Source organism: Columba livia, chromosome 21, assembly GCF_036013475.1.
Source record: "Columba livia isolate bColLiv1 breed racing homer chromosome 21, bColLiv1.pat.W.v2, whole genome shotgun sequence".
In the NCBI taxonomy this organism is placed as follows: Eukaryota; Metazoa; Chordata; class Aves; order Columbiformes; family Columbidae; genus Columba; species Columba livia.
This window is the reverse complement of record NC_088622.1, coordinates 1,813,674-1,836,606: the sequence shown is the minus strand read 5'-3', so window position 1 is coordinate 1,836,606 and position 22,933 is coordinate 1,813,674. Positions and strand designations below refer to the sequence as shown.

General features: G+C 45.6%; 2 protein-coding genes across 2 annotated transcripts; both read right to left on the bottom strand.

The window, feature by feature from the left end:
• Positions 1-2,169: 2,169 nt before the first annotated feature.
• SSU72 (SSU72 homolog, RNA polymerase II CTD phosphatase) lies at positions 2,170-16,253 on the bottom strand. The gene is made up of 5 exons (XM_065037465.1): positions 16,025-16,253; positions 11,345-11,488; positions 5,387-5,526; positions 3,520-3,638; positions 2,170-2,775 (listed from the first exon to the last, which is right to left on the bottom strand). Exons 1-5 carry the CDS (start codon positions 16,102-16,104, stop codon positions 2,674-2,676), a joined length of 585 nt encoding a protein of 194 aa, XP_064893537.1. The 5' UTR covers positions 16,105-16,253; the 3' UTR covers positions 2,170-2,673.
• Positions 16,254-19,603: 3,350 nt separating this feature from the next.
• Positions 19,604-22,856, bottom strand: FNDC10 (fibronectin type III domain containing 10). Its single transcript, XM_065037463.1, has one exon. The coding sequence runs from the start codon at positions 22,431-22,433 to the stop codon at positions 21,768-21,770; it is 666 nt and encodes a 221-aa protein (XP_064893535.1). The 5' UTR covers positions 22,434-22,856; the 3' UTR covers positions 19,604-21,767.
• Between the last annotated feature and the right edge of the window lie 77 nt (positions 22,857-22,933).

Here is a 22,933-nt window from a genome sequence, read left to right as displayed (position 1 = left end):
CGCTAAGCCAAGAGCAGCGAGGCCGGGACGGCGCCTGTGCCACCATCCTGCCCAACCCACTGGGCTTCCCCAGCGCCCCGGAGCCCATTTCTCCTCCGGTGGAGCCAGGAGGTGGTTCCTACCATCCACACACAAGTAATGCAGAGATAATGCAGCTGGGGACTCTGCCAGTCGGACAAACAGACGCATTTTTAAAGCCACAGCCAAATAAAACCACAGACAACTTGAAGACGAGCCTGAAGGGATCGTGTCTAACTGAAGTTCTGCCATCAGCCCCCGTTTCTGACCCCCCAGCCTTCCCCATCCTGCACCCGTTGGCGCTGACCAGGATTCGCTAAATCCAGCGGCTCACAGGGCTGCAAACGGACATGACGAGAAAGACCACAGAGTTCTGTATGGGAACCATACAGTTCTGTATGGGAACCTCAGCTAGAAATACTATTGTATGACAAGCCCCGTTTGCAGGAGCTGCCTGGCCCTGCTCTCCTCTCAAAGGGAGCACACACCTCCCATCTCTAAACCACCGCTGCTCTCGACATCTCTTTTTGGCATAGAAAACAACTCTGACCTTGTGTTTAGTCAGAGTTTATTTTATATCTATATATATATATGCCTGCATATAAATATATGTATCTCTCAAGACTATGACCCCCTAAAATTCCTGTATAAACTGAGCTTCACTGTGGATTTCAAAGCAAACGAAGCATATGGAGACAAATGCATATGTTTTTCACTAACCTGTATGTTAAAGGAGAAGTTACGTGTCAGAGTAAGAACGGCTTGAGCTGAGGAACAAGTTTTGCTCATGGAAACCTGGAAAACTTTGACATGAACCACGGATCATTGCGAACACTTGCCTGTCCATCCAGGTCAGTCATTCACCCCGTCAAACATCCTGCCACGTACTGGTACATAAACAGACCACAGCTCCCACTGTTGCTTTTGCTTATGAATAGAACGTTTGCGATGGAAAGAACAATTCAGTAACATCTGCTATACTATGTTTATGCCATTTTAGACCAAGGCTTCTCATTTCAGGTGAAGAGATGTGGTGAACTGAAGTTCTACCAATTCATCTGCACTTAGCACTACAGCGGCCAGAACTCTCTGCCAATGGCGCACATGAAAAGCACGATTATGTAGTAATAAGGAGACTTCTGTAAATCTACACACAGGCAACAAAATACGGGTTAAAACATCCTGTTTGCGTTTTTACTGCCTTGCTGTAAAATGCCAACAGAGAGTTCTGCTTAAGATGAATTAAGTTGAAAGCAGAAAACATTTTCAAACACTCTGCAGGTTTCACCTTTCCACAGGGCAGACTTCAGTACTGAAACCGCACGGGGAAGGAAAACTCTACTCGAAATACTCAATCCTGTGCTTGCTTGAAATGTCTTTTTAAATAGACGAGCTAAAGCAGCTCAGTCCTTGCAGAATCATCCTCTTCTTTGGCTGTAAATATCCCCATGGTAACCAGCGCTGGGATCAGACAGAAAACAGCAGAAGTGGAGGAGGCTGAAGGAATTCCTCCAAATACCAAGGCTCCAAAGCTCCATGGGACAGGACGAGCCCATCAGGAAACAACCTGCAAACCTTATCACAGCTGCTGCTTGAACTGCCCATCCCCTGATGCTTCTGATCTATTCATTCACTCTCCGCAACGGTTTTGCTTTAAGTATTTTGAACGGATAAGAAAAAGCAGCACAGGTAATTCAGGGATATTAAACATTCCCGGGACCTGAGTGTGATGCAATGACCCATTTGGACACCGTCCAGGACACAGATTGAGCTGGCAGAGGTCTAAGTTTTCCCACAAGACAGTTGAAACCACATCCAAGCCCCGAACCCGGGAGCAGAGGTTCAGGGCTTCTTTGGGCGCCTGACTCAGACTTCGACACTTACAACTGCAAAGGAATATTCCCAGATACAGACTTGCAGTTTTCAGGTGTGGGGCAGATGCCATTTGATCATTATGAGCTGCCCAAACCCACAGCCTCTCCAAACAAGGGGCACAGTTGTGGTCTTTGGGTTCCTCTCAAGACTTTCTTGCTGTCCCCACCTCTCCAAGAGCCTCTGGATGAACAACCATTCACATCCCACTCCAAACACCGTGTTCGCCATCTCAGAGCAGCCGCATTTCCTCACCTTCTATTTGGAAAACAGACAAACTTACAGGTTTTGCATTTTTATTGGATGCTTCCAACTTTATACCTAATAATATACAGATACTCGTTTTTCATTGTTCCATTCATATCCTCACGTAGTTCAGCCATTCTGTCACATTATAATAAAAAAAAAAAAGCACAACTGAAACAAAATAAATTTGTAAGCTGGAAAAATACATTATAAACTTATATTCAAGAAACATTCTCTTAATAATTAGAACCCTACTTGTAAATAATTAAAGTAGGATTTAAAGAAAATCTTGATTTTCATTTTTAAATAGGTGGCCTTTGTGTATACTTTTAATCATCTCATATGTACAACCCCCACCAGTATCTCTGCCTACCTGTGACAGAATACCTGAAACAGAACAAAAAGACACTGAAAAGGAGTTTTTAAACAAAACAAAACAAAAAAATCAATACTCATTTTCCAGGAAAATACAGTATAATCAGAACTTTAAACACATGCTTCCCTCATCTGTATTAAGGCCTAAGAGACAGATGTGCTTTAATAAAAGCAGACAGTATGAAGAAAAGTCCTTCCACTTTTCTCTTCAAATTCCTGTAACAGCTCATCTATTTCGTTTTCCATGTCTTCCGTGTGCTGTATCTGTAAGACAAAACACACTAAGCAACCAGACTCCAAGGATATGATGTGGTTTAGGAAATTGTAACAACTCAGTGCTTGAGAACAGCTACAGGCACTCAAGAGATGGCCGCAGTTTTAAGTCCTTGAACCCTCTTTGGCTTTTTGCATCTGGAAAGGATTTAAGAGCAGAACAGATCACACAGGCTGAAGTAAAACGCCTGTTGCTGCTCTGGAAGAGGTGAACCCCCCAATTTGTGAAAGGACACAAACCCCTGAGAGACAGGTCAACTGTTTCAAGTGCAGCTTATTTCAGTTTTACTTCCAGAGCCCCTGACTGTGGATGACACAGGTACCAGTTTGCTCTTCCACATCGTCCACACTACAGGACAGTACCGAGAGATACCCCTACACTGGGTGTGTTTCAAATACACTGGGATCCAGAACACAAATCTGATGTTTAAACCCAAATATTACAACTGCTTTTGAACCGCGTTTTTTGCCATAAACAGCATTTTGAGTATGTGCAATGGCTGCCAACACCTGGGTTTTGGATGCATGCACAGAGTCCACTTTGGAAACCACGAACTCCATCACATTTCATCTGTTTGCACAACAGCTCCAGAGATAACCACAAGAATTTGGAAACTTAAGTCTAGATGTGGATTTTAAGCTTGTGCGACGCTTTTAAGGAGTCCTAAGCAAAGGCCGAGCCCTGCGCTGGGTCCAACAGCCCCCCGCGCTGGGTCCAACAGCCCCTGTACTCACACACTGGCAGAGCTCGCAGATGAGGAAAGCGCCCAGCGTTGCCTCCTCGTGGTTATCCTGAATGTCCACGTTGATCACGTGTACGGGCTGACACGTCTCCTGTTCTCTGGAATTTAAATCTAGTTGAAAACAAAACACACGTAACAGCAAAACTTTGGGTGGAACGGTGTGATATTTTATACAGAGTATTCAAAAGATTCTTAAAAATACACAGCCGTTCTCCACTTCCAAAAACAAGTTTGGAGAAGGCAGAAAATTCTTTAATATTGGCCTAAACATAGTCCCTCTTATTTCAAAAATGAGAGATGGATTTTGGAAACAAAAGAATTCAGTTTTGTAGAAGAGTCATGAGAGCTGTCTGCCCCGGTCAAGAAGTTCCTGCTCACCTCACCCTGCTGGTCTTTAGAGACAAGATCGAGATTGTCAAAAGTCAAGAATGGTTCTGGGCTTCCTTGCCTGGAGAGTTTTAATTGCCCATTTTATAAAAAAGCACCGTACCTCCAGCACTCTGAAAATCAAACTGCAAAGGGAACTCCTGCAAGTACCGGTGGTCACATCAGAAAATTCCAGCTTTCGTGTGTTCTGCTTATTAACAAGAGGTGAACGGGGAGAATTGAGAGATCCTTTTCCTGCCAATCCACCCGTGTATTATTGTTATGCCTCTCTAACATAACCTTCCTAGTACAGTTTATAAGCTACAACTTGTTCTCTCCTAACCCTGTTCTGCAACTTCATTTTGGCAAACCTGTCAAGGCCTCAATCTTAAAATTTCAGCTTTCTTATCTCCAGCCATTTGGTGGCACTCAAGCCTTTGTCCTTTCACTGATCAACTATGAGAGGCATTACCATGAAGCTGGAAGAGATGCACAGCTGGAAAATTAGAAAGTGGTTGCTCTTCACCTCCCTTCCTCAGGATACTCATCTAAAACACTCCAGTGAAAGCCACTTTCTTGTGACAGATCCATTCATCAGGGCAGCTGCTCTCACAGCTTACCGACACATTTCAAACGCTCCACTCAAACATTCAGAACACAAACTGCTTGGCTTGCAAAAGCCCAAATGCATCGTGCTCTGTGCTGCTTGTGCCGTGACCACTGGGGACTCAATAGGCAAGGCAACGGCCTTTTAAATTATGTGTATGATACTAATTTTGTTGGTTGCTTTTTCCATGTAAAAGAAACACCTTAAAGTTTGCATCGAGCTGTACCCAGCACTCGCAGGGGGAGCAGGGCTCTGTTCAGGGGGTTCACACCACGCTTGCTGCACTGTGTTCGTGCAGAACCCGATCCCCAACTGAGATTCTTCTGGCATCTCCCACTTTGACTCATTTATGGGCAAAGCCGTAGCACGCCCGCAGTGTTAACTATGCTCAAGAACAGTTTCGCCACCTGTACAGGAGGTATTTAGCGTGGATGAACTGCATGGTAGGACCAAGAAGCCTTCCATAGACAAGGATAGTCTCATAAGGAAGACAGCTTAAACTGTGTTTTGCTATCAACCCAGGGTGAAAAAGTGCTTGTCACATATAACTTGCTAGTTTTCTATACCCACAAGCATTTTCAAACCAAACATGTATCCGAGTTTCTCCGAATGCTTGCTATGTCCTTATGTCAGCCCTTCAAGTTGCTATACACACACATTCTGTGTAGCTACCAACACCAGCACCTTTTAGAAATAAGGATTCAGTCATCGCTTCTCTGGAACACGAAGTCTACGGCAATGGACTGTGAGCTCTTGTTCTTGCTGGTGTTCCAGCAGCAACAGTCAGAGGAGATGGAGAAGTTTCCAGAGTTGTGAAAGACTTCAGGTGGGAGGCAAAAACAAAGGCACTCAAAGTTAACTTGATTTATCAGTTCAAGGTCCTTACCTTCTACTACTTGATCATAGACTCTTTCTTCACACGTTAGGATCAAATCAAAAACATCTTTGCAGTTCTGGAATCTTTCTGGTCGTGGCTTGATTCTCTTATTTCTGTCCAACATGTGTAAAATCCCATTCTGTGTGTATCTGAAGTTGCTCAAGTTAAGTACCTTTGCTTTAAGAAAAGTCATGGGTTTTGAGCAAATGACCAGCACAAGTTAAATTATTACTATCTTTAAAATGAGATGATTTCCGCCTGAAAATACAAAGATTAGTGACCACTAAACAGGTTCCTAAGGTGGCAGCATGATCCCCCATCCATGCAATTCCTGGTTTTCATGAGTACAATGGCAGAGACAGCTTTAAAAGGCTCTCAGAAGAGCAGAGTTCCTCGGGAGGACTTTTCTTGGGCAACTATTTTTATATCCGTAATGCTTAGAACACACCGACTTGGCGTTTTGCGTGAGCAGAATGTCCCACATTCACTTCAGTCACTGTCCCTCACTCCAGGGGCCTCCATCCTGAAAGTCAATTATACGACGTTTCCAGCGTCAACCGCACATCTGCACCACGTCCCACCCGGGGCTCGGGTTTGTGCCACCAAAATCCCAAAGAAAAATAAATCACAGAAGCATCATACCTTAAAAATATCCCAAGGTATATAAATGGGAGTGAAGAACAACACTGCCTGTACGCCTGTCACAACTTCAGTCGCTGTGTGAATCTGTTCTGCGGCTCGGTAGCTATATTTATGCTGCTACAGTAACCCCGAGGCTCAAATTTACACCCTGTATCCCCCTTTCTGACAGGATTCAGTAATCCCGCCGTCTTCTCCGCCTTTGGGGACATGCAGCTTCGTTAGAAGGACACAGGACTGACCGCCCATACATCCGCTCACTTGACTACAACCACAGTTTGATGTGTAAATTAGGAATACCAGGAGAGTTTTGAATTAAGAATGTCTGCAAACTGAAGCATCCCCCCCTTGCTTTGAAGCAGCAGTACTTTGGGCCTTACAAGTATATATTTTTAAATTAAATTAGCAGTAAGGATAACAGTCTATATTTTCTCCAGATAACAGGATTCTCACAAAAAAATTATTCCATCATTAGCAGCAAATACATTAAGAGGTCGTCTTGGCATATTTCATCGTTGAAAAGATCATATACGCACCTAGCAGGTATCTTAATTATTTTCAGAGAACAGTCCTCATCTTTCGTACCAAAAAGCAACAACTTTCCGTCTGCCTTTCTGCAGCCAGACCCACACCTGCTCATCTATGAGCTTCAAAGTGTTCTTGAGCGGTTTTCAAGCAAACGGCCTCCAAAGCTTTGCAGTCTTTCAAGTGTTTAAGCTACATTAAAAATTTAACCCATTTTTTTACCTATAAGAGTCTACTCATGTTCAGTTCTCTTATGTGTCTGCATCATCTCGCTTTAGCTACTTGATTACAGAAAACTTCAGTTCTGAATCACAAACTGAGTGAGCTGTTATCACAAATACACATTGTCAATTCTCTCTCAGCCAACTGACTTTCACAGCATTTTCCTTCAAGTGACCCCCAGGCCTTTTTCCATTCTTTCTTTCCCGAAAGATTTCTCCCTATATAATTCAACAATTGCCCATTGTAGCCCAAAGTTGGGGTTTTCTTTTCCCTTTCTAGGATGAAACGTTGCTGGCGTCTGTCCCCCAGCTTTCCTGACTGAGCGTGGAGCCCAAATTACGCATATTCACCAAACCCACACAGGCAAACTTGCTGCTTCACAGTCGAGCCTTCTGCTGCCAACTTAGAGCTATTTTTTTTTCCAAGGGTCCATCTGCCTATAAAAGGAGATTGGAATAAGCAGCTGAGATTCACGCCACTTTCGTACTTGTTCGTCTGAAATCTTTTTCCACCTGGAAAAAAAAAGCAGCACCCCATCCTTTGAGCAAGCAGGGGACGTGATCTGCACAGCACCCCATCCTTTGAGCAAGCAGGGGATGGGATCTGCACAGCACCCCATCCTTTGAGCAAGCAGGGGGATGGGATCTGCACAGCACCCCATCCTTTGAGCAAGCAGGGGATGGGATCTGCACAGCACCCCATCCTTTGAGCAAGCTGGGGGATGGGATCTGCACAGCACCCCATCCTTTGAGCAAGCAGGGGGATGGGATCTGCACAGCACCCCATCCTTCCAGTAAGCAGGGGGACGTGATCTGCACGACTGTTTTCAATGCACACTCATAATCCAGCTTCTTCCTCTTCATGAGCTCGGGCGAATGCAAGGATCTTACAGCTTATTAATGGTTCCCACTGCACCACCAGATGTGGAATCACTCAAGTCAGACTCTGCTCTCCTTCCCTTCCACCAGGTTTCTACTCCACTCTCCCTACCCTATGCATTTCTGCTTGCTTTTTCCAGCAGGTTCTCACCAAATTTTCACCTGGCTTTCCATGCTGTGCTGTTTTCTGGCCACCACCTTACCACTACCAAGCCAACCAAACGCCCATGTTTCTCTAAGAGGCCTTCACCTACCACAAACTATGGGTAGAGTAAATCCATCACATTTTTACATGAGTCCAACTCAGATATCATCTTTATTGGAGTAACCATGCTAAACAGATCCACGAGATAATGAAATTTATGCACGGCAACTCAGGAATAGGAAGACTCAATATTAAAAGGTGATCTTGCGATACAAGTTGAGTTTTTCCAATAGACACAGCACTGTTGCTCACTCTTACGAAGATACCTATACCCAGCTATTTCTGTTGTCACTGACTGCATTCTCTCCATTTACTTAAGGATACCCCATAATAATGTATTGATGAAGATATACATGTATTTAAAACCAGTAAGTTGTGTGTGTGTCAATATTAGTCACTTAATGTCTCGGAGAAACACTATCTGCAACAACTGTTTTCAAAGTGGTTTCCATTGTTGTCATTGCTTTGTACTGTAGAAAGCAAAGGTAATTTTCAACTAGTCATGGCTGGATAGGGTAACTCAGATAAAGCAAAATGCAAGTATTACAAAACTTAAATCAATTAAGTCATTGAATTTAACGCATTCGGGAAACCTGCAAACGTATTCATCAAGCCAGCAGGACCACTTTGAAACAGCGGCGTGCGCAGCAAGAAACCCGCTGGCTGAGCTCTGCAGCAAATGGTCCCAAGCACAACGCCGTGAAGACGATACCGAAAAACAGAACAATGTGGTTAATGCACAGGCTGATTAACAGCCAATTTTGCCAAGTTTACATCCAACAACCTGCATACCTTGGGCAAACACTTCTCACAATAAGCCCTTCTCACGCTCCGTCTCTATTCTTGCACTAAATCCTAAAGGCACTGAAGATTTCCAAATCTGCCACTGGGCACCAAACATAAAACACCTGCTCTGCCCCAACCCCATCCCAACTTACCATCTCCTGAAAATATACTACTTTAATCACTTTGTTTGTTTGATTTTCCTGAATGCTATGCCAATTAGAGGTATACGGGACAAAGACAGTCGGAATTTCTTTCACACACCCTGAAAACGGAGACTTCAGTAACTAATACTACTTCAGATTTTAACAGTACTTTCACTACCTTGTATCAAATCAGGCAAAATTAAGTATCCCAAAAAGTAGCAGCATCACGCTTGGGAAAAGCAAGCATCTAAATGTATGTATCTATACTAGATTCCTTCTTCTGCTGACTTTCAGAAATTTATTAAAGAATCTTTTGGAAAAGAGCTCTCACATGCATGAATTTCTCAGGGCTGGGAGCGCCCCGTCTGCCACACGAAGCCCTTCACACACTTGCACGTACCCAAATAAAACCTTCCAAGAAGGATTCCATGCCAGCAACTGTTCTCTCTATTGAGCGGGATTTTATAAATACAGCTGGTCAGCCAGCTTGTTTCTACTGAGATAGAAAGAAAGAAACTGTCACACACCTCTCCTGCCATTCCCATGCTGACTTCTCATTTGCACTGCTAAATTCTGTTTAATACACTGGTCCACTGGTGAAACCACTGGATCCCCAAGTGCCGGAACAACTGATTTGAAATACACAGGATATATACTGTCCTTCACAAAACACCATGATCCAAATAATTCTGCCAGTGCTGAAGTACATGCCTGCACATCCTCTTAGGTACTCTAAGAGCACAAGGAATTTGACCAGTGGAAAATGGTAACAAGGGCCATCTGACTCAGATTTCTCTTACCTTCCACATTTTTCTGATCTTCCTTCTATCGAGATGCGGGTTATTGATCACATTTCCAAATGTATCCAAAGTTTCCAAACAACCTTTCACTTCTACCTGTTAGGAGTGTTCAAAATGCTCTTCTCTAAGCAGCCGAAAGCTGGTTTATGCCAGACTATGTGGACATGGGGCAAGCTCCACACCAGTGAGTTTTCAGAATGCTTAATGGAAGAGGGTGACATATAACCCGCCTCGGATGTAAAAAAGTTATATCCTCTGCATTTATTCCTCTTCATGGGCACAGAAGCTGAATCTGCATGCTTGGCCCCACTAATCCCCTATTCCTGCGCTTCTGAAATTCAACATCTTTGAGGCACGTGAGCTTGTGCTCTGTATTTCGCTAATTAACCACAATGAGGGTGCTTTTAGTCTCCGCAGAGTGGGGTTTGATAGTTCTCCCTCCTTTCCACGAGGGAGTTTCAGTGGATCTTTTCACTCTAATACATTTTTAACCTTGTTCTGCCTGATGTCCAGCCCTGCAGACATGCATTTCTGTGTGAGGCTACTGCTTTCTGAAGCAGCGGTCATCCACTTGGCTGGCCAGCGAACACTCCACGTCCCTTACAGACACAATTTCACCAAGCACACACAGCTGGGGGAAGGACAGCACTCCCAGGTGCAGCAGCACTGAATGCCAAGCAAACTTCACCTGTCCCATCAGGGGAATACGGGACAAGCAGACAGTTGTCACCGAGATATCCTATTTCAAATCACATGGAAAGGCTACAGGTGACAGTCATCTCTGCTTAGCTGATGAAAGCAAGGCTGGGGAACAGAACAACCAGCTCAATCAGAGGAAGAACCACACCTTCTGTTTTCCCAGGCCAATCACACTCCAAGCCTGTCAGACGAGCAGCAGTCCCACCCTTCAGCAGGTAATGTTGGATTGTCCATCACCTAATGCTCACCCAACAAACCCGAGAGCCTCCCGACCCTGGTTCATAAAAAACTACTCCACAACTCTGACAAGCGTAGGTCAGGTTTTGGTTACTGTATAAGTCTTTACCCTCAAAACCTACCTGCTCTAAAATCACGGAGTTTGACACGAGTCATGGTTTTAAGCAGTGTACACAACCCTGATCACCTCTGCTCTCCAGGATTAAATACGTCACTGGGCTCTCCTATGTCCATTCTTTTGCAGTTGGACTCGATGATCTTAAAGGTCTTTTCCAACCTAAATGATTCTACAATTCTGTGAGTTAGAATATGCTACAGGATTTTTTTTTTTTCAGTGCACAGAGCAAACCAGGTAGCAAGAAATTCTCAGTGAGAAGGGTGAGCTCTTTAATGAAAGGTATCCTCTCTCCCAGAGAAAGTATACTGTAAACCTTACCTGTCTGTTTGTCTGAGCTAAATACAACATTAATGTCGATGTGGTCGCTCTTCACATATCCGTGATCAGGACAGTCTTTGCACTGAGAAAATATGATCCACAGTGCAGTGGAGGCAATGTGATAATCTGTGCTAGTATGAATGTGCTTTCATTCAAGAGCAAAACATGTTCACATACTACAAAAGAGCATTTTGAATGCGTGCATTGTACCTCGATAGCGATTTACAAGGGAGCACTGGAGGCCCATTGTAAAAAAAAAACTCCTATAAGCCTAAAACATTTTAAGATCGCCAGTAAAGCAACTATATATTCCTAATGCATGATGCCAAATAATGAATTACACCTTGCAAGGATGAACCATATTGGATTTTTTTAAAAGGCCATGCCACAGGGATACAGTTCTTTGTCTTTCCTAAGCAGATCATTGTACATCTGATCATATGTTGTTTTGAAATCATAAACATTCGGCTTGTCCGGTGCTGGTCCTGGCAGTTTCACATGAGTCCCTGTTCCAAAGGATCGGACACTGAATCCTCGTTTGCTGAAAGACAAGAGGGAACAGGGGGAAAAAGGGCAATTAGACTGGATGAACTTTAAACAGCATTATGAAGAATACATAGTGAATTTTACAAACACCTCTTAGCAATCAGCTAAATCACAACCAAAGACTTGGGCAACTCTTATCAACTACATTTCCAAGCCTACCCAACATGTGCATTTCCTCGCAGCTACAATCAAAGCTCACACATCATTTCTAAAGGAGAGACTACACTTTATATGAAATGTTCTTAGAATTATGGTACATTTTGGATATTTTTATGCTTTCAGGCATCTTGGATTTGCAATAAGCATGTGTTCTATATTCCCTCTTGGATGATACAGTACAGGCAAAGATGGTTTTGTCTTGATACAAGCAAGCAAGTAACAATATCAACTGATCAACACTTACATATTCTTGCTAAAGTTATTGGACTAACTATGTTATTCCCCTCACGATGTTGCCAAAACTACCTCTAGCATAATTTAATTAGCCGAGTACAAACATTTGTGGGCCTGGCACTTTTCTCACACTGTGTAATTACCTTTACAGAAGTGGGGCACTTACTCTGCTGGTTGGGACCTAAAACTCTCGGGTAAGCCAGGGATAGCATCATTCCATTCTCATGAACAACTACTTAATAATTACAATTATTAAAAAAAAGAGGCAGGAACCTGCTTGTCTTCAGGGGTAATGCCAGAATGTTCCTTCTGATTAACCTACTTGACCCTCAACAAATCCTTCAATAATACTATGAAACATTTCAATGTATTTGTTGAATAACAGGACCCAAGAGAGATTGTTCTCTGGTGGTCCGACGGACAAAGCAGACCGGAAATCTTCATTTGAAGTGCCACACATCAAGAATTTGTGCCTCACAAGGAATTTCATGCTTTGCCACCCCAAGTCGCCCAGGTACAGTTTTTATGCTATTTATGCACCAGGTGTATGACTATGAAATATTTTGAAAATGTTTCAACACATTTCTTGCACCACTTGGGGCAGAGGAGAGGGCAGAACGCCCGCACTCTCATTACAGAACAGAGCCTGCTTTTGTTAAGCAGCTGGACAGATCTAGTTTAATGAGTCATCAAGTGTTGCAATGTGGCAGAGCCTTTTAACAATGAACGTTTTCTACAAAACTATGTACATCTAGTATTTTTTCTTGGCCTAGAAAAACTACCCAGAAGGTGGAAAATAATGAGATTCAACTTTACCATAAAGAGTAAAGGGCAAGATATACTAAAATACTATCCCAGCACTGATTTCTGAATATGCGAAGTTTAAATGTTAACAGACCTGTAAGCATTATGAAATTTGAGGAAGCTGTTGCTATTAATACTATTCAGACCAACGTACCTGAACTATCAATACAGCAAGTGCAAATATAGGCCAGTGCACAGGTCTCGTTTTCAGCAGGTATGCTCACCTCAGGTAAAGTCTAAAGCTCATTATAATGAGGTCGTGCACTAATCACATGCCTGTGAGTTTAGAGACCTCTGACTGAAGAGCCTGGCAACAGTCACTGTATTTCCCTCCAAAGAATCTCAGAGCTCACGGCAAATATTGCTTCTCATCTGGGACACAACTGCTGCGAAAGCCAAGATAAACACGGGACCGCACTACCGCACCACAGAGCCACTGCCACTTGCTTTAGGGCACTGGGAGGAGAAACAATGTAAATCCATGCAGATGGAGACACGCATGCTTATCCTCACCTTTCTCCTCTTTGTTATTTGGGAATCTCAGACATGGTTATTACATTAAAACCCTACAGTAAAGCGATAAATACCTTAACAGTACAGCTCTTCTTCTTACAGTGGCCAATAAGTATTACTAAACATTAAAGCAAACACAAGAAATCCATGCAAGTGGACACTGCAACTACAAATCATAACATCAATGTGAAATTTAAGTTTCAGCTACTAGAGTTTCAATATTTAAATGTTTACTGCCACTAAGAGATCTCATTCACACCAATTTCTTAACAGTTTCCTAAACCAAAGGAACATTTATGTAGCTTAAGCGCATATCAGTATCCTACAAGTTTTCATTATCAGTAGTAACAGAGTCCCTGAACTCAGGAAACCAAGACAGGATATCTATACTGCAAGAGCCTGAATATATGGAGCTATCAGAGCACCTCCTATTCACCGGGAGAGTCTGCAACAATAACTTCATTTTAAAGGCCATACCAAATAAATATACTCAAATGGAAAAGTCAAAGTTGCTGTATAATAAAGTTTGGTAATAAGAGCAGTGTTACCCTTCCACCTTCCTCTTCTATGTTCCTATGTTTGAAGGAGAACCAGAGCCTAAACTTGCATACTTTACGGGAAAAAATACCTATACGCCAACTATATTTGTAAGAGCAAGAAACGTAGGATGAGTAAGACGATGACCTAGGGACCGGCTGCAGACAGACATCCAGTTCGGCAGCTTTTAAGGAAGGATCACGCCCTTCCCTACAGTCCTTACTGCTTTTCCTCTTTCCCCTTTGCTTTCATGTCTTAACGTACCCCTGTGATGATGGTAACTATTCTATTCGCAAACTTCAAAAGACCTTCAGTCTGACTTCTGTTGAAAGAATAGAACAAAATGTTCAAAACCTGGTTAGCTGGAAAATATGCAAGCACGGTACAAAGCAAATAGAAACTGTACAGAACAAAGATAACACCAGAAACTGGTAGATCGATTCTTCAAATATGAAAAAGATCAAATGCATAATCTCTTTTCCAGAGCACAAGTGGCAGCACAGAGATATCAAGCACAGTGAGGTGAAATGAGCAATTCAAGCTGGCAAGTGAGACCCATTGCAAACCCTTCTGGAATGGACCAGAAGGACAGGAAGTTTATAAGTTTATAAGTATCCCCCCAAAAACACACTCATTATCTGGTGTGTTAAGTTTAAAGAAAGAAAAACCAAGCCAAACCAGCTCCCAAGGGTGCAAAGTATGTATCACAATTCTGCTTTTCTGAGTCTAAAACAGAGCACACCAGGGTTTTATAACATAAAAGTACACTAAGACGTTAAATCAACCCTGTTTAAACCACTTCATAATTTCATGCATTAAAAAGGACAAACTACTAAGGGGAAAGATGAAAGCAAGAAGCGAAGGACCGCAAGTACTCCCAACAAAAGCCTACCAGGCAAACAGAACCTGTCACCTAGGTGTTACACATAGAGGGCTACATCTTCTGCTTTAAAAGTGCATCAGAAGTGAAAATTCAGATGTCTGCAAGACCATTTTTGCTTTAAAAGGAAGTAGCATACTATTAAGTTCAAGTTTTAGTAGACACTAGGCAGGCCTAATATTTGGAAAGTAAAATCACAGCTTGCCTTAGTGATATTTTTCAAACTGAAGAATTGGCCGTTTTTGCAATTCTTGCTATAATTACATAGGATGCTGCTGAAAAGAAACATTTGCCAAGTACCTATGCTTCGTTATTTTTTAATTAAAATCTTAAGGGAGAAAAGACTTCCAAAAAACCATTTTCCTGCCAGAAGAACCTCAGTCACACCGGAAGCGATTCAACTCTTCTGCAAAAACAGGGGAAGCAAACGCCTCAACACCACAAGCGAATTCAACCGCGTCCGTAGTGCTCAGGTTGCCATTAAAACTCGGTTCCAGTATCATTAGCAGACAAACAACAGAAAAATAAGGTTCTGCCCCTCAACCAGCTACTGGTAACAGGATGTTTTCCCAGAACTGCCCCGGGTAACATTCCAAGCCAAGTTTAAGCAGTGAAGCATCATCCTGCTCACGGTAAAATGGCTGCCTGACCAGATGCTTGTTATTTATTCCTTTCAAGGCTGTTTTTATTGAAGTGCGGCACACAATGTACACACGGCTGTCTGGCTGATCGTGCTAGCAACGTGTACCTTTCAACGTGAATGGTATTTCGCGTAACAACAACAAAGAGCCCTTATGATGTTCCTGCAGCGCACAGGGCAGGCTCAGGAACACGATGTCGGGCAGATCAGGTCCCTCCTGCCCATCCCGGTCTCCCATCTCCCCTGCGAACCCAGCCCAGCTGAAAACGCAGTGCTAAAGAGATGAACCCTCAAAAATTCCTCAAAAATTCCTAAGACATTTTTGAACCGAACACTCCGTCCGGTTTTCCCGCAACGGGGAAAGGTTCCCTTTCAGTGCACACTGCAGCTCCAGTCTTCAGAAGCATTAAAGGGTAAAAAAAAAATATATATATAGTTTTTAAAAGGCATTTAAGTGTTGAGATGCCGAGGCCCGGGGGCTGTTCGGTGGCTGCTGAATCCGCCAGCTCGTGTTTTGATCCACAGGCCCCGCAGCGCCAGCGGCCCCGGCCCGCGGAGAGGCCGGAGGCGGCGGGACGGGAGCAGGACGAAGCCCCCAGGGCCGGGGGTCGCTCCGAGAACGGCCCCGCTGCCCTGACAGCCCCCCGGAGCCGGGCAGGCCGAGGAAGGGCGGCCCTGATGCGGTCCGGAGGGGCGGCGCAAGACCTAGGCCGCAGCGGCGGAGCCCGGCGGGAGTCGGGTCGGGCCGGGCAGGCCCCGGTTACCTGAGGATGTTGTGCGCCTCCATGCTGCGGTTCTGGTTGCTGGAGCACACCACGGCCACGCGGAGCGGCGAGGACGGCATGGCGGCGCAGGGCAGGGAACAGCCCGGCTCCCTCCCCGCGGTCCCGGACCCGCTCGGCCCCGGCCCGCGGCTCGCACAAAATGGCGGCGGGCGCCCGGCGGCGGGCGGGGCCGGGACGTGTCAGCCGGGCCGCGGCAACCGCGGGGCGGGCTCGGGGGCGGGGGCCACCGCCCACCGCGGGGACAGGGGCGGGGCGGCGGCGGACACGGGGCTGAGAGCGGCCGGGAAGCGAGGGAGCGACCCCGCGGCCCCCCCAGGCCTCTTCGCCCGCGCTGCGGCCTGAGGAGGGGCCGGTCCCCAGAGCGGAGCGGCCTGACCTTCCCTGTGGAAGTCGCACTTCAAGCATCGCTGCTGTAATCCCAGAGTGTCAGGGGTTGAAGGGCCCTGGAAAGCTCATCCAGTGCAATCCCCCCATGGAGCAGGAACACCCAGATGAGGTTACACAGGAAGGTGTCCAGGCGGGTTGGAATGTCTGCACAGAAGGAGACTCCACAACCCCCCTGGGCAGCCTGGGCCAGGCTCTGCCACCCTCACTGAGAAGAAGTTTCTTCTAAATTTAAGTGGAACCTCTTGTGTTCCAGTTTGAACCCATTACCCCTTGTCCTGTCACTGGTTGTCACCGAGAAGAGCCTGGCTCCATCCTCCTGACACTCACCCTTCATATATCTGTAAACATGAATGAGTGCCCCCCCAGTCTCCTCTTGTCCAGCTCCAGAGCCCCAGCTCCCTCAGCCTTTCCTCACACGGGAGATGCTCCACTCCCTTCAGCATCTTTGTACTCCCTTAATCATCTTTATATCAACATATATATTCCAAAAGCAAGAATCAAAATAACCAAAGGTGAATATAACAGCTCAAAGATCCCAGCAGAGGCAACAGCAGCTTCTCTATTTAGTAATAATAGTTATGAAGAGTCTCAGGCACGTGTACACATACCCATGTGCTCTTAGCCTTCATCTACCTGTGCCAAACAGAGACACAGGAATGTAATAATTTGCTGTGATCACAACAGGCGAGACATTCTAATAACCCACAGCTTCACATCCCCTTAGCCGACAGACAGCTCTATCGTGTTTAATATACAGGCAATTTTCCAACAGCCAGAAAGAAATTACTCCAAATTTACAATGTAGGGTCTTGGGTCTCCCCATCTCCTTCCCAAATACACTCTATTTCCACACCTGACACCCTTATAATTTGAGTGCCAATGGAAGCCACATACTCCACTGTTTGTTTTCAGAAGAATGTGGTTCAAAACATCATTTTTCCTCCTGAAAAGCAGCCTTCTGGCTAGTTTTATTTCTCAGCACTAGGTGGCAGCTGGATATTGCAGAGTGTCCACTGAGCTGGGCCATGGAGGAAAGGTCAGAGAAAAGGAAAAAATGGGGGAAAAATTGGAAAAATCCCTGTTTTTTCGACCAAAAAATTAGAAAAATCTTTATAAGAAAATAATATCTGGTAGGACATTCACAAATGAGCTTTTCCTTAAGAGGCCCACTGCTATTTTATAAAATCAATTGCAGAAACCTTGCTCCAAACACAAAGCTCCGACTATACCTCTAATATTACTGTATGCTGGAATGAACAACTCCAAACACAGAGCTTGCAGATGTGAGATTACTGAGGGCAGAAGAATTTAGGACATATACATTCCAAAAGCAAGAACCAAAATAACCATCTCCTGCTGCGTTGATCCCAGGAAAACTCTCATGTCAATAGAGCAGAAATCTGGGACACAGAGACCCACAATAATTACACATCGGTCCCAGACCTCACAGGCCTTTGCTTGCGCTTAAAGCATCGCTGCTATAATTCCTAAGCCTTTAACAGGAATGTGACACAGTTTACTGTTATCTGCCACTTTTCCTCCTTCCAGCCCAGTCTTCCTCGCCTTTTTTTTTGGAATGTACTGGTGAAATAGAGCAGTTCGCTGTCTTGTAAGACTACAGCTCCAGGTCTCCATGGAAGCAAAATACCAGCTTTCACTTGCACCTCCAAATAAAGCCAAGCAGCCTTTCCTTTTATCTTCCACAAAATATGTCCTAATGGAATTAAGAGAGATTCTTTGCCTGCGGTGCACACTGTTGCCTCCAGAAGATTCAAAGCTGGGGTCAGGCTGAGCTTGAGCTGCTTACATTTAAGCGGTTATTTTCCTCACATTTAGCGCAGGGCATGGAAAAGAATTTTAAAAGCTTGTTAACAAGCATATCACTCTTCATTTTAACTCCTGCAGAAATGGGTATGGCTCGATATTTGTCCTGGAAATGACCAGATAAACACAGGACCATGTACCATATGGTTAATTCCCAGGTACTTGTCTAGTAATAGAATGTACAGTTGCCTTAGAAGCTATTTCCACTTTTTCCCGAAGCATTAGGTACACGACAGCCAGCTTCTTGGCAGTTATAAATCAGCGTCCTGCCTCTTCTTTATTGCTGCCTGGACAGGCCAGGATTGATTATAACTCCACAAGGTGCTCTATATGTTTTGTGAATTGCTGCAAAGAGTGGATAAATGTTTCTTTAACTGTGCAGTCTCACAACGGCTTGGGGAGTCAAACTGATGAGAATAGTCCTTTAGAGAACTACAGAATTTCCTCCATTGGGACTGACATTTTTCTTCTACATATTTTGCTCTCAGCCCAGCACACTGTTGCAATGCAATCCAGAGAGACAGAGGCATGAAGATGTGAGATGACTACCAATAACATCTCTAGAGTATCTCCGAGGTGCTGCTTTAGCAGGTAGCTCTATCCCATCATGCCCACAGAGGTGTCTTATTGAAGATCGTCACATACAAAGCTGTAAATTAAATTGGGTGCTCCGTTTCCTCAGACTTACATCAGCGTTACTGCAATGAACAGTGCTGGCTGCACACAAAATTGCTTCAACTGGTAGACAAAGATGGATTTAGGAGCTCAGAGCAGCTCATTCAAAGGTCAAACAGGGATCATTTATATTCAAAACCAAAGACACTTGGCGACCAGAATTAATAGTTTTGGCTCAGTGAGTTTTCATACAAAATTTCACAGCTGGCTTCCTACACCTGAAAGGCTGAAGTGATCTGAGTATTGTGCCTCTTTCCCTCCTGTTGGACGTGTAAATCACGAGCTCCTCGCACCAGGTGCTGTGACCTCCTGCTTGATAAGCCCAACCCTTTTAATTTTTACAATATGGACGGCACGACGAGCATGTTCAGGGGGCAGAACGGCGTGTCCAGAGCGGTTGTGCACTCTCTGTCCCCAGGGGTTTTCAAGGCAACACCAGATACAGCCCAGAGGAACCCGCTGAGATCTCCCGGCTGACTGCTCTGAACAGGCGCTTGAGCGGGATGACCTCCAGAGATCCCTTCCGACCTGACTTACCCCGCGACCCTATCGTCTAAACCCCCAGTAAACCAAAATCAATACATCTCTTTTCATTTTCCCATTAATATCATTATGACCAGTCGCTGGGCAGATTTGCTTACTTTGAGTCAAACAAGACCTCGAACCATTAAATATTTGTGACATTTTAATTTCATTATTTTCTTAATTTATTAAGGTCAATGCCAAAGTGGTACAGGGCTCATTATTTATACACTTAATTTTCACATCTGGCGATTCACGACGAGATGAAGAACAAAACGGTAACACTGGTTGACAGAAGCTGACAGAGATGTACAGAATCAGCGCCACTCCAACAGTCCTGTGCAGAATGGGCTACAGGAAACACTGACGGGAAACCTTGAGAACACCTTTGACCCAAATTTCATCTGCATTTAAATTCACTGAACTAAACCACTAGGTACAATTAGTCGTACTGTTCTTAAGAACTGGTTGTGTTTTCTTCGAGCAGTCAATCTCCTTAGGGATTAAAAACCAAGAAAAATTATGACATTGTCCTTCAGTAGCAATGAATGACACCATCTTTCTGTTGCTGCGGTGCTAGATATGGTCAGGCCGCTGAAATCGGGTACATAGGCGAGCTGATCAAAAGAGAACACTTACATTTAGAGTCAGCTGCACAGGAGAAAGGAAACACAGCAAGAATAAAAGGTATTTCTGCCTGATGAAACACACACCTTCGGTTTCTCAGCCGCTCTCAAATAACTGAAGGGATTATGATTGGTACAAATCATTAAGGATTCAATATGCTTTCTATATTTACCCTCTACTAACAAGTTTATACTTCACAAACTACTTCTACAAAGAAAAATATCCGGGTCATTCATCAGTGATAAACATTTACCCAAACAGCTCACAAATGACACTGACATATTTTAATAACGATGCCCCTTTGCAGAAGAGCTGTTCCCCTACTTTTGCTTTAGGTGCTCAGTTTAAGTGAGGGAAAGTGATTTTTCTGTTACAGCAGTCAACTACCTACAAACAACACTAAATAAGAACTAGCTCACTAAGTAAATACCTCTCAGGTGGTAACTGACTCTATTCTGTGTCTATACTAAAGTTCAAGTAAGGATCAACCTAAGTTTGTTTAAAAAACCAACTGAACAAACAAAGCAACAACCACTAGTTCAGAGACAAAAACACCAGGGAAGATACAGTTGTCTATGAGGACTACAGGACAGATACACCAATATAAATGGAACAAATTCGCAGCACTAAGGCACAATAGAATTAATACTAGAATATGGCTAAAACCTGACTTACTACAGCATAGAGTGAGCAGTTACGAGGAGTGTTCCTATGCTCAAAACACTCGGCTACAACATTAGTGAACTGTGTTTAAGATGCATTTCCCTTTGTGTAGCTGCACACAGCATTCCTAAAGGATGGGACTTCAGAGGGTAGTGGTGGTGCTCAATTACATCGTACTTATTTTTTAATTAAGGATCAGTTCATACTTGCACAACAAAAGGGAATTCTCAAACTAAGTTCGTCCCTATAGCATTGCTCTTTGTGGAAACTACCGATAAGACAGTTCTAAAGGGAGAAAAAAGCAAGTTTAACCGGCGTAGGATGCTGATGGTCACTCGAGCGGACCAGGAAACCCCTGTTGTTTTGGACAGTGGCCAGCCTGGGTCCAGGAATCTGTAAATGGCATAAGGCACGATACAAAACCCACTTAAGTCACAAGATTTAGGTGGGCTTTGGATCAACATACACTTAGCTACAGGTCTTGTGGTTCCACTGGTCCGTTCTCATAGACTTTAAACAATGTTTCCCCCCAGGAAAAAAATTCAAGCATTGTCTAAGAGCAAGAGGATTTAGGCATAGGCTTAAAATACAGGTGTTCTGGAGAGTCTTCCGAAACAGGCCTCTGTAAGATCTGTCACTTGCTTTTAAAAACAGACATTTTTCTGGCACTTGTGGACCTTTGCCATTATTTACTTTTAATCCGCTAGAGATCAGTAACCACGTATGGCTCCCGCTGAAAAGCCACCCTAGGAGGCAGAGCTCCAAATACTGAGAAAAAGAATAAAAAATCCTGGGAAGTTTGGGAAAAGCAAACCCAGGACACCCGACACTTCAAACGAGGCCGAACCGCTGCCAGAACAGTTTGGAAAACCTGAAAAAGAGATAAACCTCTCCTCTGAAAGAGCCGGAAGGACGGTGCCGGGTGCTGCGAGAAGCGGTTTGGCGAGAGAACCGGCAGAACCGGCAGCCGCTGCATCCCGGGCCGGCGGCCGGAGCATCCTCCCCGCCCGGGCAGCGCGGGAGCTTAAGCGCGGCGCGGAGCGGCCAGGGCCGGGCTCATGAGGTTCTCGGTGATGTAGGCGACCAGGAGGCAGATGAAGACGAGCATGACGCAGATGGAGCCCCCCACGGCCGTCATGGCGACGACGATGTCCCGCATGGCGGCCGGTTCCACGCGGAACTCCACGCACTGCGCGGGCGGCGCGGGGCGCGGCGGCGCGTAGCGCGGCTGCAGGCACAGGCGGTAGCGGACGCTGCCGTGCGCCTCGGGCAGCAGGTAGTCGCGACAGGCGGCGCCCAGCTCCACGCTGTCGCAGGGGAAACGCGTGTAGGTGCCGTCCCAGGAGCAGTTGAGCGCGAAGCCGCGGAGGCCGGCGGAGGGGCGCGGCGGCCCCCAGTGCAGCAGCCCCCACTGCAGCAGCACGCTGCCGTTGCGCAGGACGTTGGCCACGAACGCGCCGCCCGGGGAGCGGTGGGCGCGGCAGGAGCGAGCCGCGCACTGGAAGCCGCGGGCCGGCGTGCGGAAGCAGAGCCGCCCGTTCGCCGCGCCCTCCGCCGCCGCCACCTTGTACGGGCACCACGGCTCCTCCGCCGCCTCGGGCCCCGGCTCGACCCGGCGCGGAGCCCTCAGGGCGGGCGCCGGCGGCCCGAAGCAGAGCAGGGCGAGGAAGGGCGGCAGCAGGCTGGGCATGCCGGCCGCCGCGGCATGGAGCCGAGCCCGCGGTGCCGGCGGAGGGGCTGCGGCGTCCCGGCCGGCGGTTATAAACGCGGGCACCGCAGCCGCTCCGCCGGCCGCCAATGGAGAGGCGGCTCCGCCGTTAACTCTCGCTGGGCTGCGGAGCACCCGCCGCGCTGGGCAGCCGCACGCAGGACGCGAACCCGCGACCACGCAGCAGCGGGCGGCCCCGACCCCCCCGTGCCTGCGCTGCTGGGGGCAGCCGCGTCCTCAACCTCGTTTGGGGACGCTTTGAACAGTTAAAATGAAACAAAATGCTTTAACTCCTGCCTTTTCTGAGCTGCAGATTTCATTCCACACAAAAAGTGGGGTTTCTTTGTGTTTGGATAAGGTTTTACACAGTGCGCAGTTCTAGTTTTTGTAGTAGACACAAGCATTTGTTTATATTCAACTTCTAAAGTAGAACAATTATCATGTTACTTGGTTAAAAACCCCAGAAACGTGCCCAAACACAT

What these genes read in the sequence shown, in the direction of transcription:
- SSU72 (XM_065037465.1), bottom strand. Translation starts at nt 16,104, where the DNA reads ATGCCGTCCTCGCCGCTCCGCGTGGCCGTGGTGTGCTCCAGCAACCAG. An exon ending in GAGGCGCACAACATCCTCAG is followed by an intron (nt 11,489 to 16,024) that starts GTAACCGGGGCC and finishes CTTGTCTTTCAG; the next exon opens with CAAACGAGGATTCAGTGTCC. An exon ending in TCTGCGAGCTCTGCCAGTGT is followed by an intron (nt 2,776 to 3,519) that starts GTGAGTACAGGG and finishes TTTGTCTTACAG; the next exon opens with ATACAGCACACGGAAGACAT.
- FNDC10 (XM_065037463.1), bottom strand. Translation starts at nt 22,433, where the DNA reads ATGCCCAGCCTGCTGCCGCCCTTCCTCGCCCTGCTCTGCTTCGGGCCG.